The sequence below is a fragment of the Cervus elaphus genome, chromosome 11, assembly GCF_910594005.1.
Source record: "Cervus elaphus chromosome 11, mCerEla1.1, whole genome shotgun sequence".
NCBI lineage: Eukaryota > Metazoa > Chordata > Mammalia > Artiodactyla > Cervidae > Cervus > Cervus elaphus.
Genome location: NC_057825.1, coordinates 32672310 through 32692319, shown reverse-complemented (window position 1 = coordinate 32692319; position 20010 = coordinate 32672310). Strand labels below are relative to the sequence as shown.

Here is a 20010-nt window from a genome sequence, read left to right as displayed (position 1 = left end):
TTGAGAAACTTCCTTCCGCTCCCTCGAACTCCACTCCCCCAGGGAGTGGAGGCCAGCGGCCGCGGGCACAGGCCTAGCAGGCGGGAAACTGCGGACCCCGCCGGAGAAAGGCCAGGCGGCAGCCGAGCGCACGCCCCTTCTCACCTTAGGTCGCGTCGGCTCAGACTCCAGCTACAGGCAGGGCTCCGGCCCTAATGACAGGACCAAACCAGGACGAAGAGGCGGGGCCTCCCTGGAAAGGACCCTTCGCGGGCCTCACAGGCCTCCCTGGCTGCTCGCCGGCTGCCTGACTGGAAAATCCGGAAGGCTGTCCTCCTCTCTGCGCTTTCTTCCTTCCCTGCGGAGAAAGTGTCCTTTTTTTTCCGGCTAACGGGGCGTTAGCCGGAAGCGAAAGGCAAGGTTAAGGAGCCGGCGGCACCTCGCCATCGGGGATTCAGTTGCGGGTTTTCAGTCAGGCAGTACTTCGGGCGCCTGGCCAGTGCCAGGCTGCGGGAAGAAAAGTCCTCTACTCGGCTGCCCGCACTCGAAGGGCTTTCCACTTTCGTCCACTCCCGCTCAAGATGGTGGCCTCTCGAGCTATTGGCAGCCTCCGCCGCTTTACTGCCTCCAGGACGCTCCGCTGCTCAGGTGAGGCCTGGTTGAAGGCACCCCACCGCCCCGGGGCAGAACTGCGGAGACCTGGGAGCCGCGTCTCCCGATGGCTGCCGCCACGCTGCAGCGGCCCTAGATCAGGGGGAATGATGCTGCTCTGAGACCCGGTCTCATTCCCTGGCGCAGCGACTGACATTTTCTCTCTCGTTTTGAGTCCTGCAGCGGTTTCAGGCTTCGTAACCCCTAACGTCTCTGAGTCCTGTCCACCCGGTCTGGCATTTTCCGCAGGTCTCCTCTTACTTTCTTTAGTGATGGCCTTGAACCTGTCCCTACTGGATTGGGAGGACTAAGAGGACAAGGACAGTCCCAATCTGTCGCATCTTTGTGCTTCACTGCACCTTGCCTGTAACGGGGAGCATCTTATTTACTTCGTGTATGAAATGAACCAGCCTTGCAAATGACTGCCATTCCCTACGCCTTGCCCTCACAACTTTTTTTGCCTATTACCACATTTCAACAGGAAGCTCAACTCTTGCAGCTCCAGTAATTCCAGTGTGAATGTATAATATGTAGAATTTCAAGAGGCAGATTCTGCAACTTTCCAGAAGAAGCACTTTTTTTAAAAAAAATGTAGATACCTTGTTTCTTAAGGAACAAGATGTTAGATAATTTTACCAACTATTTCTACTCTCGTTTCTGACTATAACCAGTTAGCTTGCATTAGCTGTATTGTCTTTTTCTCTTCAAATTGGCAGTGAAAGAGTTAAAGTGGGTGCTTATGGAAAATTAAGCATTTTTCTTCCTCTCAAATCTGTAAGGTCAAAGGTGACTTTTTACTGCATGTTGTACTTAATGTCGGTTACTTAATTAGAAATATAATTTATAAAATGCCTTCCTCCTTCTGAATCACTGTATGCTGTTTTTGGAGGAGTGTCTTTACTGTTAGGGACTAATTTTGAATGAACCTTTTCTGCTTTGTTATTTCAGCCAGTGTTTTTAGTCTCCACGGGACTGCTCTATATGTTTGTGCATAACCTGTCATAACACTACAGAAAATTGAAATGTTGCAAAGATCAGGGCAAAGGATTAAAAAAAAAAGAATCACCCTTTCTCTTACTACTCAGATACCTACTGTTAGTATTTGGTCATGTTACCTGACAGTTTGATTGTTTTCCACATTTTTGGTTTAACACTTTAAAATTATCAGATGTATATTTTTGAACTTCCCTTTCATTGATTTTAAGGTAATGCAATTAAAAATATTAGATATGGAGTGTGACTTCTCAGTTTCAATCTGGCTCTGCCTTTTACCCACTGGTGACCTTACCCTTTGGTGACCTTGGGCAAGTCATTTCTGCATCTGTTTTCTCATTTGTGAAGTGGGGAATAATACCACCTTGTGAGCGTTAAAGGGTGTATTTTAGGTGTAAAGCAGTTTTTCATGGAGTCAGTGCTATTATTATTAATAAACAGAGCTATTGTTAACTCTTCCCTGCTCTGAAGAACTATGATTTTATATATCTGAGACTTTTTTAAAGTAATTTTTACATTTTACATGTGTGATAAAAAGTTACAAGCTTAGTTTTCCTTTATTTTTTGTATAGAAATATAGATACACATATGTGTATCTATATTTTGCATTCTGTTTTAACCTATAAGAAAATATGGCTGGGGGAGGGATAAATTGGGGGATTGGTACTGACATACACATGCTACTATATGTAAAACAGATAACTAATAAGAACCTGCTATAAAGCTCAGGGAACTCAGTACTCTGTAGTGACCTATATGGGAATAGAATCTAAGGAACAATGGATACATGTATGTGTATAACGGATTTACTTTGTTATACAGCAGAAACTAAGACAATATAGTGTTGATAAATCAACTATACTCTAATAAAAATTAATTTAAAATTTCTTAAAGAAAATATGACTTATTAGTTATTGCCCCTTTTAGTAGCAATGTATAAATTTGGGGGGAAAAAAGGCCTAGAAAGTGAATTTAAAATTACCTGCACACCTGGATTGCCATTTAGACTGAAAAGACTAACACTAACTAAAAGTCTGTGCCTAGATAGTGCCAGACTTTTAATGAGATTATGATATTTAATGATGGATGATTAAAATTCTTTACACTGATTTGTACTTCTTGAAGTTTTAACCCATTCCTGCATGAGTGCTATAATTCTGAGTATGACTGTCAAATGAAAAGCATATCTTGATCAAAATATCTTAATTCCCACTCTTATTCTCCACCCCCCACTCCTATTCTAAATCCAAATTCCTAATTACATAAGTAGTAGAATAATTTCTCAGGAAATGAATTGAAGGCAGATATCTTAGCAGATGGTGGATATTTAAATTTGACTCTTACGTACTTAATCCTGTCACTTCACCAGGACTAGATATTGAGAAAAACCTGTTGATTGTTACAACCATAGTAACACGTTCATATTTGAAATATATATCAGCATAATCCAGCTCTCTCCACTGCTATAGTCTTAGGTCTTGTAGGTATCTTCTTGAGTTAGAATAATTAAAAAGTAGAGTAAAGGTTTCTCTCTCTTTTGCTGGCGTGGGAAATATGGGTGAAAGTTCACCCAGCAGCTCTGAAGTAAGCTCTCCTAGTTAGGTTAGTGAGTAAGGCGATATTCTAAAAGCAAAGCTACCCTGTATTTCAACTTGATTTAGTTTATTGTGGCTTGGAATTGTTTTTCCAATTCAGATATAGTTGTATATTTGCTGATTTTTCTCTTTTTTTGTCTCTTGATTTAGAGGAGGTTTTGTGTATGTCTCTATGGGTGTGGGGGGGTGGCGCAAAGGCAGGTTAGTGGGTGAGAGTTTATGATTTATAAGTTAGTGAGCACAAACCTGCTGTCTCCAGTATTTAGTCTTCAGAATTACAACCCATGTCCAAGCCCCTCCACCTGCTCTATTTTCTTTTTCTTCTTAGGTGCATATCTTCGAACTTATTTATGTTTCTTGTTTTATGTCTGTCTTTCCACCTCATCTCTCCCAGCCTGCATTCCTAATCAGTTCACACTCACTAATTCAGTTTACCCTATTCTAGTTATAATTGCTTGTTACCTGACTCCCCTCCCACAGAATGTTTACTTTATTGGCAAACTCTCTTTTCATGCCAAACCTATTTTCACCTCCTCCACAGAGACAGGGATTTTTATCTTGCTGCTCACCCTGGGTCCCTGGAGCAGTTCTGATGGACTGCACTAGACTTTAGTTGTGCAATGAATGACTCCGAGATGGTGTTGGAGGAGACTGCAATTTACTTGGAGGAAACAGCTGCTACAGATGCAGTGATTAGAGAACCAAACAGTGAGTCATAAAGATAAAAATTGGGGCAGGGAAGGGAAAGAGTTGTTGTAGACAGAATCTCAAAATAAGGCTTTGTGAGGCTGTGATACTGTGGTGTTGGAGAAGACTCTTGAGAGTCCCTTGGACCGCAAGGAGATCCAAGCAGTCCATCCTAAAGGAGATCAGTCCTGGGTGTTCATTGGAGGGACTGATGTTGAAGCTGAAACTCCAATACTTTGGCCACCTGATGCGAAGAACTGACTCATTTGAAAAGACCCTGATGCTGGGACAGATTGAGGGCAGGAGGAGAAGGGGATGACAGAGGATGAGATGGCTGGATGGCATCACTGACTCGATGGACATGAGTTTGAGTAAACTCCGGGAGTTGGTGATGGACAGGGAGGCCTGGCGTGCTGCGGTTCACGGGGTCGCAAAGAGTCGGACACGACTGAGCGACTGAACTGAACTGATACAGATATAAAGAAGAAAGAGTGATAAATACAGATGATACAGATTGCAAATAATGGAAAAGCAAAAAGAAGTTTATCATTAGTGAAATAGAGGCACTGGAGATTGAGGAGATGGCTGGCTTCTCCTATCTTAATTTACTTTAGTGTAGCACTTTGATTTACAGGTACTATTATAATCATTACATCACTTCTACTTCTATCTTTGTAAGAACTGAAATGCTCCAAGAGACTTATACATGGCCGTATGGCTAGTGAATGATAAACTTGATGGTTGAACCCAAGGCTTGGGACCTTCAGGTCCTTTGTCTTTGTCCTGTGAGTGAGTACTAGTTTGGATTGCTTAAAGAAAAAATTGCAGACAGAACCGTTGATCACCCCACTGTGGTTCTGGTGCCATCTACAGTTTTCTTTCTTTAACAGCATGTCGTTTGGCCTTTAAGGCAGTACAAAACTGCTTTTCTTCTGTGCCTTCTCTTCCCCTCCTTTAAAGAACTGCAGGATGGAGAGACATGCCGAGTCTCTGATGCGCCTTGATTTTACTTTTCATGACACTGGAAAGTCCATCTCTCCATAAAAATGCAAGAGGACCTGGCTGGAGAATGTGCCTGAGATATATTTGGAATGCATTTGGAACTGACATTATAGATTGCTTTGTATCAATAGATTACTTATTGCCTTAGTGTATTTGTTTCCTATTGTGGTCCTAAATTTCCACAAACAGCATCTGAAACAATACAAATTTATGATCTTACAGTTATGGACATCAGAAATGAGTCTTACTGGGCTATTGGCAGAGGTATATCAGAGGTATTGGCAGGGCTGAGTTCATTCTGGACACTCTAAGGGAGAATCCGTTTCCTTGCTTTTTCTAGCTTCTAGAGGCTGCCTGCATTTATTGACTTCTTCATAGCCCGCAGAGTGGGTTCTCATGCTGCCATCTTCTGGTTCTTTTGCCTTTTTCTGCTCCTTTATAATTACACTGTATAGCTGAATAATCCAGGCTAATCTCCCTGTATTAAGGTCAGCTAATTAGCCACCTTCATTCTATTTGCATCCTTTATCTCCATTTGCCATATAACCTAACATACTCAATTTCTGGGGACATGGACATCCTTGAAAGGCCATTCTTCCAACTACCACATCTAGTATCCAGATAATCATATGACCCTTAGACTGCAAGGAGATCAGTCCTGGGTGTTGATTGGAAGGACTGATGCTGAAGCTGAAACTCCAGTACTTTGGCCACCTCATGCGAAGAGTTGACTCATTGGAAAAGACCCTGATCCTGGGAGGGATTGGGGGCAGGAGGAGAAGGGGATGACAGAGGATGAGATGGCTGGATGGCATCACCAACTCGATGGACATGAGTTTGAGTAAACTCCGGGAGTTGGTGTTGAACAGGGAGGCCTGGCGTGCTATGATTCGTGGGGTCGCAAAGAGTCGGACAGGACTGAACTGAATCATATGACCTGATAATTGAAACAAAAAAGATACAGTAATAGTCACAATAATGATCTGGAATACTTTGTTCTAATTTTGGTTTTCTTATTGTAAACTCCAGCTTCCTTATATGTAGCAGGTATTATAGAAATTCATGAATTTCATGAATTTGAACAAACTCCAGGGGATAGTGGAGGACAGAGGAGCCTGGCATGCTGCAGTCCATGGGGGTCACAAAGAGTTGGACACAACTTAGCACCTCAACAACAAAACAACAAATAGAAGTTCTGTTTTGAAAATAATTAATTGTGAAATGCGTTTTTCTTACAGATTATATTTGCCGCAGTTTTACAAGGTCCTCTGTTTTGCTGAGTAAGTTTAATTTCTCAATGACATGCTTTCATTGCTTTTTATACTTATTTAGCCATAAACTTGTTTACAAATAAGTTTTCCTTCTCTTTTTAGCCAGAACCCATATTAACTATGGAGTCAAAGGGGATGTGGCAGTTATCCGAATTAACTCACCCAATTCAAAGGTACCTAATTTAATTTACTACAGTTTATTTTTACTCAGTGCATTCATTAATGCATTCCTGAATGGCAGAGAAATAAATCCACCAATTTGGCACTAATCTTGTTGTATGAGTTTATAGTTTTGATAGTTAGAGTTTGAGAACTTGCCCACGGGATGCAGTTTTCTGTGGTAGACATCCTTGTTTAAGAATTCTTTCTAGTTCACTGGAGGTGTCAGATTAACATCAAGGATTAACAAAAGCCTTCTGTTACACTGTAGAATTATAAGATGATTTATTAGATAAGAAGCCAAGTGCAAGCTTTGTTTATAAGAATATTGACCTACTTGTCCTAACTATGAGGTTCTTATGTCAACTTTCTTAACCTGCCTTACATGAGTCATTACTTGTAGTAAGTTGACTGAGTTAAATGTCATTAAGGTTCCTGAGGGCCTTGAATGACTTAGTGCAATTCATGTTATCAGAAATCAAATCCCACTCAAAGTGGAGCTTCATTTGTTTTTGGCAACTTCAACAAAATATGCAGCATTAATCCAGTCTTTTGCCAAGAAAAGCTATATTTGAGGAGCTCATTCTTCCCCCCCACCTAAAGTTGCTGTAAAGATTTCTTGTTTCAGAAATCTTGTTACCAGAGACCTAAATGAAGTAGGAGGACCTAGATGCAAGCAATTAACATCTAACACAAATTAAGGAAAGTAAGAGCCAGTCCCTCTCTCTAGAGTGAAGTTGGCATTTACTGAGCAGTGATTCAGACTTATGGTATTTTTTCAGTATTTTCTAAAGTAAGCATTTTTCCTGAACACAATAATAACAAATGCCTATGGTCAGACATTTGAAAGCAATTAAGAGGAAAATAACAGTCATTCATACTCCAAACCCCAAAATAACCACTTTTAACATTCAATCCAGATTCAACAAACAATATTCTAAAAATTAAGATCATACTATTTGTCTAATTTTGATTCTTTTTTCCCTTAACATTATACAAATTTTTTTCCATGCTGATAAATGTAGACTTACTTTATAGCCTGCATATGATTCAAACTCTTAGGAATATGAGTTCCTCCTTAAAGGAGAACTATTTTTAGAGGGAGGCATTGGCCAAAGTACCTGAATAAACAGCTGCTGGCTTTTTGGTTTCTTTATTTCCCTGTTTCTTAAAAGAAACTGTTAAAACAGTATATTTCTCCTGTGTAAATATACTTCCTGTAATCAAAATAGTATTGGGTGGTGGTTTGTATATCTACTACTTCAAATTTAAACACTTAGATTTTTGTGTATTTCCCTTCGGCAGGTGAATACTCTAAGTCAAGAACTGCATTCAGAGTTCATGGAAGTAATGAATGAAGTCTGGTCTAGCAGTCAGATCAGAAGTGCCGTCCTTATCTCAACAAAGCCAGGCTGCTTCATTGCAGGTGCCGATCTCAAGTAAGTTTCAGAAAATTTGAAATCACTTTTTATCTTGGCTAATGGTATGTTTTTTAGGCCTTATCATTTCTCATTTGAAAAGAAAGTAGAAGTAAGTTTTCTCTGAAAGTTACTTTTTGTGTTATTTTCATGAATATAAATAAAGGTGATAAAGAAAAGGCTTGTTGCTTAAACCTTGTAAGACTGAATCCAGCCTTTCTTTAAAGTAGTTGAAAGTAGTTCAAGGAGCAGTATTTGAGTAGAATAAAAAAATTACTATAAAACCAAACTAACAATGAGATGCCCTTTTTTTCTATCAGACCAGCAAACATTTAAAAGTTTGAAAATACTATGTTAGCAAAGACTTGGGAAAATGAGAAGGTTGAGCATTACTAGTAGGACTGAAAATTGGTATAGCCACCTTGGAGAACAATTTGATAAAATTTAGTAAAACTGAAAATACATGTATCATATAATTAAGAGATACCTCATCTAGGTATGTATGCTGGAAAAATCCCAACCTTTGTTTTTAAGGACCCATACATGCATAAGGATGTTCAGTCCTGTGTAATTTACAGTAGTGAAGAATTTGAAACAAGCTGTCAGCCATGAGGGAAATAGATAAGTAAATGTGGAATATTCTTAAGATAAAGTGCGGGACTTCCCTGGTGGTCCAGTGGCTAAGACTCTGTGCTCCCATTACAGGGAACCAGGGTTTGATCCCTGGTCAGGGAACTAGGTCCCACATGCCACAACTAAGACCCTGTGCAGTCAGATAAATAAATAAAATATTTAAAAAAAAAAAAGATAAAGTGCTACAAAAACAATTCAAAGGATCTAACTAGATCTACAGCGTAATGTTAGAACTCAAGAATATAATGTTAAATTAAAAGAACAAAGCATCTCGCAAAATATTTGGTACAGTATATAGTTTATATAAACATTTTAAAACAACACATAAAATACTTCTCTGTATTGTTTATGGATACAATTACATAGTTGGTCTGAAGACTGTACTACAAGTATATGATAATGGATGTTTCAGGGTAAATAAAGTAGCTGATAGAACCTGAGGAAGTCAGAGAATACCAATACAACTAATATTTTCTTTCTTTTGTCATGATATTTTATTTATATATATATATATATATATATAAAACTTTTTTACACTTTAAAGCAAAAATGAGAGATGATATCTTAGTGTTTGTTTAATGGGTTAAAATGTTGACATTTGTTAATTCTGTAAAAAATAGGTATTTGTTTTATGATTCTTTGCAGTTTAGGCAATGATAGCCAGCATTATTGGCTTAGTAATTTGTATTTAACGTACTTGTATATTTTTAAACTTTGTTCAATATGGCTGTGAGGAGATACCCCACGTCCATGGTAAGAGAAACCCAAGTAAGACAGTAGGCGCTAAGAGAGGGCATCAGAGAGCAGATAGACTGAAACCACAATCAGAGAAAACAAGCCAATCTGATCACATGGACCAGAGCCTTCTCTAACTCAGTGAAACTAAGCCATGCCGTGTGGGGCCACCTAAGATGGACGGGTCATGGCAGAGAGGTCTGACAGAATGTGGTCCACTAGAGAAGGGAATGGCAAACCACTTCAGTATTCTTGCCTTGAGAACTCCATGAACAGTATGAAAAGGCAAAAAGATAGGACACTGAAAGATGAACTCCCCAGGTCAGTGGGTGCCGAAATAAGGGAGAAATAACTCCAGAAAGAATGAAGGGATGGAGCCAAAGAAAAAATAGCACCCAGCTGTGGATGGGACTGGTGATAGAAGCAAGGTCCGATGCTATAAAGAGCAATATTGCATAGGAACCTGGAATGTTAGGTCCATGAATCAAGGCAAATTGGAAGTGATCAAACAGGAGATGGCAAGAGTGAACGTCGACATTCTAGGAATCAGCGAACTAAAATGGACAGGAATGGGTGAATTTAACTCAGATCACCATTATTGTGGGCAGGAATCCCTTAGAAGAAATGGAGTAGCCGTCATAGTCAACAAAAGAATCTGAAATGCAGTACCTGGATGCAATCTCAAAAACCACAGAATGATCTCTGTTCATTTCCAAGGCAAACCATTCAATATCACGGTAATTCAAGTCTGTGCCCCAACCAGTAACGCTGAAGAAGCTGAAGTTGAACAGCTCTATGAAGATCTACAAGACCTTTTAGAACTAACACCCAAAAAAGATGTCCTTTTCATTATAGGGGACTGGAATGCAAAAGTAGGAAGTCAAGAAACACCTGGAGTAACAGGCAAATTTGGCCTTGGAGTACAGAATGAAGCAGGGCAAAGGCTAATCGAGTTTTGCCAAGAGGACGCACTGGTCATAGTAAACACCCTCTTCCAACAACACAAGAGAAGACTCTACATGTGGACATCACCAGATGGCCAACACCGAAATCAGATTGACTATATTCTTTGCAGCCAAAGATGGAGAAGCTCTATACAGTCAGCAAAAACAAGACTGGGAGCTGACTGTGGCTCAGATCATGAACTCCTTATTGCCAAATTCAGACTTCAATTGAAGAAAGTGGGGAAAACCACTAGACCATTCAGGTATGACCTAAATCAAATCCCTTATGATTATACAGTGGAAGTGAGAAATAGATTTGAGGGACTAGATCTGATAGAGTGCCTGATGAACTATGGGTGGAGGTTTGTGACATTGTACAGTAGAGAGGGATCAAGACCATCCCCAAGAAAAAGAAATGCGAAAAAGCAAAATGGCTGTCTGAGGAGGCCTTACAAATAGCTGTGAAAAGAAGAGAAGTGAAAGCAAAGGAGAAAAGGAAAGATATACTCATTTGAATGCAGAGTTCCAAAGAATAGCATGGAGAGATAAGAAAGTCCTACTCAGCGATCAATGCAAAGAAATAGAGGAAAATAACAGAATGGGAAAGACTAGAGATCTCTTCAAGAAAATTAGAGATACCAAGGGAACATTTCATGCAAAGATAGGCTCAATAAAGAACAGAAATGGTGTGGACCTAACAGAAGCAGAAGATATTAAGAAGAGGTGGCCATATATGCAAAACAGAAAAAGAGACACAGAAGTACAGAACAGACTTTTGAACTCTGTGGGAGAAGGTGAGGGTGGGATGTTTCGAAAGAACAGCATGTATATTATCTATGGTGAAACAGATCACCAGCCCAGGTGGGATGCATGAGACAAGTGCTCGGGCCTGGTGCACTGGGAAGACCCAGAGGAATCGGGTGGAGAGGGAGGTGGGAGGGGGGATCGGGATGGGGAATACGTGTAAATCTATGGCTGATTCATGTCAATGTATGACAAAACCCACTGAAAAAAAAATAAAGGGAAAAAAATTAAAAAAAAAAGAAGAGGTGGCAAGAATACACAGAAGAACTGTACAAAAAAGATCTTCACGACCCTCGATTATCTTATAAAAAGATAATCGCAGTGATGTGATCACTCACCTAGAGCCAGACATCCTGGAATGTGAAGTCAAGTGGGCCTTAGGAAGCATCACTACAAACAAAGCTAGTGGAGGTGATGGAATTCCAGTTGAGCTATTTCAAATCCTGAAAGACGATGCTGTGAAAGTGCTGCACTTAATATGTCAGCAAATTTGGAAAACTCAGCAGTGGCCACAGGACTGAAAACAGTCAGTTTTCATTCCAATCCCAAAAAAAGGCAATGCCAAAGAATGCTCAAACTACCGCACAATTGCACTCATCTCACATGCTAGTAAAGTAATACTCAAAATTCTCCAAGCCAGGCTTCAGCAATACGTGAACCGTGAACTTCCAGATGTTCAAGCTGGTGTTAGAAAAGGCAGAGGAACCAGAGATCAAATTGCCAACATCTGCTGGATCATCAAAAAAGCAAGAGGGTTCCAGAAAAACATCTATTTCTGCTTTATTGACTATGCCAAAGCCTTTGACTGTGTGGATCACAATAAACTGTGGAAAATTCTGAAGGAGATGGGAATACCAGACCTCCTGATCTGCCTCTTGAGAGACCTCTATGCAGGTCAGGAAGCAACGGTTAGAACTGGACATGGAACAACAGACTGGTTCCAAATAGGAAAAGGAGTACATCAAGGCTGTATATTGTCACCCTGTTTATTTAACTTCTATGCAGAGTACATCACGAGAAATGCTAGGCTGGAGGAAGCACAAGCTGGAATCAAGATTGCCGGAAGAAAGATCAGTAATCTCAGATATGCAGATGACACCACCCTTATGGCAGACAGTGAAGAAGAACTAAAGAACCTCTTGATGGAAGTGAAAGAGGAGAGTGAAAAAGTTGGCTTAAAGCTCCACATTCAGAAAACAAAGATCATGGCATGCGGTCCCGTTACTTCATGGCAAATAGATGGGGAAACAGTGGCTGGCTTTATTTTTGGGGGCTCCAAAATCACTGCAGATGGTGATTGCAGCCATAAAATTTAAAGATGCTTACTCCTTGGAAGGAAAGTTATGATCAACCTAGACAGCATATTAAAAAGTAGAGACATTCCTTTGTCAACAAAGGTCCATCTAGTCATATGGTTTTTCCAGTAGTCATGTGTGGATGTGAGAGTTGGACTATAAAGAAAGCTGAGCATCAAAGAATTGATGCTTTTGAACTGTGGTGTTGGAGAAGACTCTCGAGAGTCCCTTGGACTGCAAGGAGATCCAACCAGTTCATCCTAAAGGAAATCAGTCCTGGGTGTTCATTGTAACTGAAACTCCAATCCTTTGACCACCTGATGAGAAGAGTTGACTCATTGGAAAAGACCCTGATGCTGGGAAAGATTGAGGGCAGGAAGAGAAGGAGACAACAGAGGATGAGATGGTTGGATGGCATCACTGACTCAATGGACATGAGTTTGGGTAGGCTCCAGGAGTTGGTGATGGACAGGGACGCCTGGTGTGCTGCATGCAGTTCATGGGGTCACAAAGAGTCGGACTTGACTGAACTGAACTGAATATTGTGTACTCTTCTTTGTTTATGTACAGCAATTAGAAATTTATAAATACTCTGTTTATTTTTTTAAAAAAGCAGAGTTATCTACATTAAGGACTTTTTCTTTTGGCTTGGTTATTTCAGCCTAGCAAGACATTGATGTACCCAATAGTAGCCACCTAAATCCTTAGGAAAATACTTGCAGCTTCTTTGAGGCTAGCTGAGCCATTCCCAGCACACAAAATGACAGGAAATCAGTTATCTTTGATCAAAAATGAAAAACCCGCAGCTTAAATGTGTTCAGAAACAGCTAAGTAGCAAATGAAGCAACCTGAAATTAAAGGATGTTGAGGAAACACTGTTGTAAGAGAAGCTTTTTTCTCTGTCATTTCCACTGATGTTCAATCTGAAAGCTACCTGATAATTAAAATGTTTAATCTGATCATGAAATTATTTACCAGAAGATGGTTTGTAATCTAATGATTTGCTATCAAAGCAGATATAGATTATTCACCATGTTTTGTTCATGTTCCCTGAATTTTATAGAGAGATGATGTCACTAATATTAGTGCTATCTGAGAAAAAATCATTCTTCTTAAACTTCTGAGTATTTGAAGACTCACTGCCAAATATTGATATATGGTTCAATGAGGTTATGGTGGATGAAGTACTGAATAAAGTGAATTGTAGTTTTATCTTTGGTTTTTTTTTTCTTCTGTTCTCTGCTTTCATGTTTACTGCAGCATGTTAAATGCTTGCACGACCTCTCAAGAAGTAACGCAAATATCACAAGAAGCACAGAAAATGTTTGAGAAACTTGAGAAGTCCACAAAGCCTGTCGTGGCTGCCATCAACGGATCCTGCTTAGGAGGAGGACTTGAGGTACGCTTTATAAGTAATTTTTATACCCTCACATATCTTAAGATGCTATAAAACTACATTTTTTAACATTCTAATTTTCCTTCATTTGTTTGAAGCTTGCCATTTCATGCCAATACAGAATAGCAACAAAAGATAAGAAAACAGTATTGGGTTCCCCTGAGGTCTTGCTTGGAATCTTACCAGGAGCAGGAGCCACACAAAGGCTGCCCAAGATGGTGAGTTTAAGATCTCCATATGAACTTGAGATCCTCAGTCCTATGTATCTGTTTGATCTATTTCCTGTTGTACAGAAGGTATTGTATGTGTACTCATGGTAAAATTTAGAAACCAAATAAAATATGAATATATGAGATCAATGTCTGTTTATTTTTTTAATTCCTTAATCAAGATGATTGATCACGGGCCTTTGTTAGTCCCTAAAGAAGGGAAGAGATGAATAACATACATGTCTTGCTTTCTGAAACTTACAGTTTAATTTGTTCCTTCTCTGCACAGTACCATCTTATCAGCTTTTCAGATCCTTGGATCTTATCTCATGATAACTGTAAGAGACAGACCTTTTTTTTTTGGCTGCACAGCATGTGGAATCTTAGTTCCCTGACCAGGGATCAAACCCTCGACAGTGGAAGTACAGTCTTAACACTGGACCACCAGGGAAGTCCCTGGAATATCTCATTGTATTCTATAAAACCAAAAGGGTCCCAATCCAGCTTTTGAACTGTTAAGAAGGGGAAGGACAGTGAGACCTGGAGGCTACAGAGCAATCTTAACATCAAACATGAGGACTGCCTGAACTTCATGGCCTCTGGCACTATAGGTTCTTCAGGAAAACAGCACTCCACAGAAATGCTCTTTGGAGAGAAATTGATATGAGTTGGACACAGAAAAATGGGAAAACTTATGGTATTCATTCTGATAATAAATAGTGTATATTTCTTCATAGAAATTGTCAAGAGGATTTATTGAAAGAATGAATATGCCTATATGTGTATAAAAAGTATAGCTGAGTTTCTTTTGTTATTGTTGGAAGAGGGGGGTATTTCCGTCCCCTCCCAGGGATTGAACCTGGGCCCCCTGCACAGGTTGAGAGTGCAGAGTCTTAACCACTGGACCACCAGGGAAATCCCAAGTCTGAGATCCTTTGTAAAGACATTTTCAAAATGATGAAGTTTCTCAAAGTCTCTACTATTTTAAATATTATACAAATGATAGAGAAGAAACTCAAAATGACGTAATTGTACAATTTTAGAAAACATGAGTTTTTTTTTCTCTACTTTATCAATCCATAAGACAGAAATCCTACATACTGAATTAAACAAGATATATAAAGACATTTTCACTTCAAGTGGAGGTTTCTAAAACTAAAAGTTACCTGAATGTGTATCAGTGTATAAAATTTCATTATTTGATATATAGCATGAAAATCTGGTTTGACTTTTCTTATTTTAATAATTATTTTGCTCAGTTGTATGATTTGTAAATTGTAATTGTCACTCTGATATTTTTCCCCTTCTACTCAAATCCTTGCTTCCCTGTTAGGTGGGTATACCTGCTGCTTTTGACATGATGCTGACTGGTAGAGGCATTCGTGCAGACAGAGCAAAGAAAATGGGACTGGTTGACCAACTGGTGGAACCACTGGGTAAGTGTTAACATGACTCAGAATTGAGCCTTATGAAGTTAAATATTTTCTTAAAGTGCTAATATCTTGAATATTGGTTAAAGTAAAATTCATATACTTAAGAAATGAGTCATTTGCATTTCTCTACTGATGAACAATATTGAGCATCTTTTCCTGTGTTTATTGGCCATCTGCTGTATGTCTTCTTTGGAGAAATGCTTGTTTAGATCATCCACCCACTTTTTGACTGGGTTGTTTGCTTTTCTGATAGTGAGTTGCATGAAGGTGAAAGTGAAAGTCGCTCAGTCGTGTCCGAGTCTTTGCAACCTCATGGAATTTTCCAGGCCAAAATACTGGAGTGGGTAGCTGTTCCCTTCTCCAGAGGATCCTCCCAACCCAGGGATCAAACCCAGGTCTCCCGCATTGCGGGCGGATTCTTTACCAGTTGAGCCGCCAGGGAAACCCAGGAATACTGGAGTGGGTAGCCTATCCCTTCTCCAGTGGATCTTCCTGACCTAGGAATCAAACCAAGGTCTCCTTTTTTGCAGGCAGATTATTTACCAATTGAGCTATCAAGGAAACTCCCTTCATGAGCTACTTGTACATTTTGGAGATTAATTCTTTGTTGGTTGCTTTGTTTTCAGTTATTTTCTCCCATTCTGAAGGTTGTCATTTCATCTTGTTTATATTAATAGTTTCCTTCACTGTGCAAAAGCTTTTAATTTTTTTTTTTTTTTTTTTTTTTTTTTAGCTTTTAAATTTTATTAGATCTCATTCATTACTTTTGTTTTTTATTTCCATTACTCGAGGAGGTGGGTCAAAGAGGATCTTGCTGCAATTTATGTCAGAGAGTTCTGTTTTTCTCTAAGAGTTTTATAGTTCCTGTCCTTACATTTAGGTCTTTAATCCATTTTGAGTTTATTTTTGTGTATGGTATTAGAAAATGTTCTAATTTCATTCTTTTACATGTAGCTCTCCAGTTTTTCCAGCACCACTTATTGAAGAGGCTCTCTTTCCTCCATTGTAGTTTTGCCTTCTTTGTCGTAGATTTCTTGACCATAAGTGTGCAGATTTACTTCTGGGCCTTCTGTCCTGTTCCATTGATCTATATTTCTGTTTTTGTGCCAGTACCATACTGTTTTGATGACTGTGGGGTCTTTTGTGTCGCCATGCAAATTTTAAGATTTCTTTCTTCTAATTCTCTGAAAAGAGCCATTGGTAATTTGATAGGGATTGCATTGAATCTGTAGATTGCCTTGGGTAGTATAGTCTTTTTGACAATATTGATTCATCCAATCCAAGAAAATGGTATATATTCCCATCAGTTTGTGTCATCTTCAGTTTCTTTCATTAGCATCTTATAGTTTTTAGAGTATAGATCTTTTGTCTCCTCAGTTCCCTACCTTTTTTCTGAGACCTCGGCCTCACATATGTTAGAAGCTCTGTTTTTCTTTTTCATTCAGCTTATATTTCTTTGCCATATATTCCAAGTTTCCTGATTTTTTCTTCTTCACTGTATAATTTGCTATTAATCCAATCACCTGTATTTTTTGTTTCAGCATTGTTTTTTTCTCATATTTAGAAGTAACATTTGATTCACTGTTAAATCTTCAATTTTTCCTTATTATGTTTCTGTTTTCCTCTATCTTCTTGAACATACAGCATGAATTTACAGTAACCTTTCTAACCTTTGTATCTGCTTATTCTGTCTTTCCATTTTCTGCATCTGTTTCTATCAGTCAATTTATCTCCTAGTCATTTTTTTCTTACTTTTTTTCGTGCCTTTATAAAGATGGCTCTCTCCCTGACCTCAGATAGTTTCCTCTAATGCACGTGCAGAATGATAACTTGGCCAGAGTTTCAAGGGGCCCCTCTGTAGGTCTCTGAAGCGCTTCTTTTCTGTAGCAACTGATCTCCCATATTCTTCCATAATTCCAGCATTATGACTTCCATGGACCCTGTGCACTTTTGTTATTCGGCAGTTAGTGACTTAGTTCGTTTTTTGTCTCCTCCACAGAGGCTGAAAATAGGGTGGATGTCTTAATGGAGAGATTGTTTGTATATTTGTTGCGGGTTTCTCCCTCTATTGGTATTTTGTTTCCTACATACCATAAGATTGCACCAGATTGCCTTGTCAACCCCAGCCTCCTCTCCCTCCAGTGTGGCTCTTAAAAGCTTTTGATTGAGAGCCTGGTGGGTGTGTGTTTTCAAAGGCTGTAAAAACAGCCTTTGGGGTTTTTGAGTGTAGCTCTTTATTTTCCTCCCTTCAGTAAGTTTGGTGTCAGGCAAAGGCCTCAAGTGAAAAATCAGTTGATGTTTTTGGCAAGTTCCTCTCTCTGTGGAAGTACTGCTATGCTAAACATTATGACGCTGTGAGAGATTACACTCTAGCTTTCAGCCTCTTGTACCACTTTAGAACTTCACAGATGTCCCATGGGGGAAAACTAGCCTTGTATTTGATTTTTTCTAGTTCTGACCTATTGTATGTGACCACCAAAAGCTCTGATCATTTCACGTTCCCTCAGTAGCATCCTTCTGCCTGAGCCACATCCAGTCCTCAGCCCATGCCCAAAAGCATCACGTTCCTGCAGAAAAGAGAATGTCCACAATTCACCTCTGACAGGCTCTTCCCTCTCTGGAATTCTATTTATATAACTTTGTTGCTTCCACAGCTCTCCAGTATCTTTACAAAGTGATTTTGCAATTGACTTTTTTTTCCAGTTTTGCAGCGAGAATACAAGTCTCATGAGACATAATACATCCTCCTCAGAAGTGGAAGCCAGATTTACTGGGCTTAAGATTTGTTTTCTCCCTGGAGTAGGTTGTTGCACCTTTGCTCAGTGTGACTTCTCTTTTTGAGTCCATAGTTCATGGCACTGCCACCCACCAGTTTCTAGTTTGTCTTAGAAACTGCACTGAAAATGGGTATGAGTCTTCAGCTTTGGTTTTCCTGGGATTTTGCCCACCTGGGGCTGAGCCAAGCCTGACTGACATTCCAGTCTGTTGTGTTCATCTTTACAGGACCAGGAGTAAAACCTCCAGAGGAACGAACAATTGAATACCTAGAAGAAGTTGCAATTACTTTTGCCAAAGGACTAGCTGATAAAAAGATCACTCCAAGGAGAGACAAGGGATTGGTAGAAAGTGAGTGTCATTATTAAAGAACAAAAACACAACTTCTCTCCAGGGAATTTAATTTGACTTGCTATACATTTGAATAAGGAAAAAATAAGTGCATTGTTTACTCTTTAAGTGTAAACTAAGCCTTAGAGGGTGCAATAACTCTGCTCTAAGCTGTAGTCCTGGACCTTACATTGTTAAAGACATTTTCAGAAAAAACTTTTTATTTTGGAAAATTTAAAGCAATACCAAAATGGAATAATATAATTGTGTAATAAATACCATGTACCCAACACTCAGCTTTAATACTTACCAACTTACGTTTAAAGAAGTGCTTAGGTTGCGATTTAGATTGTGTATATAAAGAACAGTTCTTTCAGAGAACTAGAATCACTGCATTTTTGTGGAGTTTACAGAACAAACTAATAATGGAGGCTGGGCCCTTACCAGTAAGAAGCTAATAGCATTTTACCTTACAGAATTGACGTCATACGCCTTGAGTATTCCATTTGTCAGGCAACAGATTTACAAAAAGGTGGAAGAAAAAGTACGAAAGCAGACCAAAGGCCTTTATCCTGCACCCCTGAAAATAATTGATGTGAGTCTTTACGCCATCCTCCAACATCTCTCATGTTTCTTCCCTCTGTCTAGAGCAGTACTCTTTATTGCCATTCTTTCTGCACCATGCATGCCAGCACTAAAGTTCTTCATGCTGCTGTCAAAATACTTAACTAAAAATAACACATGAGCATAGCAAGCTATGAGGATTTACATAAATGGATATTTGGGGGAAATTAGTACCAGGCATACTTTTTAGTTAATGAGCTTAAAACTACCAGTTATAAACCAGGAAAGAAACCTATGTCTTATCAGTATAATAAGGCCAGTAAAATACCAGACATTAATTAAGAGGTAGTGGAAACAAAATTAATGGCTGTATTTTGTCCTTAGTCAAAACTCTGGTCATTACCTAAAATATCTCATCGACTCTCCAATGCCACAATTATGAAATAGATGTAATGATATAGAGAAGCTCTGGAAAAGATAAGGGAGGATACTTAAAATCATCACAGAGTTGAATAAATTTCTGTCTAAAGGTAGACTTTAAAAGTTATAAAATCTTCAATCTGGAAAATCTAAGCTTTAAAGAGCATATGATCAAAGACTTCAGAATTGGAGACTGAATTGGTCAGCAAATATATTTTGAGCCAAAGACACCAAAGTACATTAGTTATGAAACATGGTCCCCTACCCTCATTCACCTGACAGTCTGAGTTGGGGAGATTGAACACATATATGGGGTAAGGCAGATGTCAGGATGAAGGGTGGTATGCAGCTGCAGGGGGTTAACGCCAGATAATCAGGATAGAGGAAAATTGCTAAATTCACTGAGAAGGGAACAATCCCTCTGAGCCAGAGAAATTAGGTAGAGCCTCATGGAATTTGACTTGAGCCCTGAAAAACAGGCAGAGAGTAGATGAAAAGAAAATAGTGCCAGGTAGGGATGGGCATTTTGAATAAAGTTACAGAAGTTGGAAAGCATGAGGCTCTTCAAGAAACATTAAACAAGATCAGTTTTTGTGGAAGGATTATGAAATGTCTTCAGGCAGGCAGACTGAAGCTATATTTTAGAAGATAATGATTTAAGAAATTTGACCTTTGTCCTATATAGGTCATAGAGAACCATCTTCATGGTGATGAGTA

At 39.2% G+C, this 20010-nt stretch overlaps 2 protein-coding genes across 2 annotated transcripts in view; one reads left to right on the top strand and one right to left on the bottom strand.

Annotated features, from left to right (window-relative positions):
* Positions 1-281, bottom strand: part of HADHB (hydroxyacyl-CoA dehydrogenase trifunctional multienzyme complex subunit beta) — a 28091-nt gene extending 27810 nt beyond the window's left edge. The window contains exon 1 of the mRNA XM_043917381.1: positions 145-281. The gene's annotated coding sequence lies outside the window, so the exon portion shown is untranslated. The remainder of the gene's footprint in view (positions 1-144) is intronic.
* A 117-nt stretch (positions 282-398) lies between these two features.
* HADHA (hydroxyacyl-CoA dehydrogenase trifunctional multienzyme complex subunit alpha) overlaps positions 399-20010 on the top strand; it is a 41242-nt gene continuing 21630 nt past the window's right edge. Inside the window, exons 1-9 of the mRNA XM_043917377.1 lie at positions 399-627; positions 6146-6187; positions 6281-6351; positions 7643-7776; positions 13427-13565; positions 13661-13780; positions 15105-15207; positions 18208-18330; positions 18786-18904. Coding sequence (XP_043773312.1) covers positions 561-627; positions 6146-6187; positions 6281-6351; positions 7643-7776; positions 13427-13565; positions 13661-13780; positions 15105-15207; positions 18208-18330; positions 18786-18904 — 918 coding nt within the window. The 5' untranslated portion in view covers positions 399-560. The remainder of the gene's footprint in view (positions 628-6145; positions 6188-6280; positions 6352-7642; positions 7777-13426; positions 13566-13660; positions 13781-15104; positions 15208-18207; positions 18331-18785; positions 18905-20010) is intronic.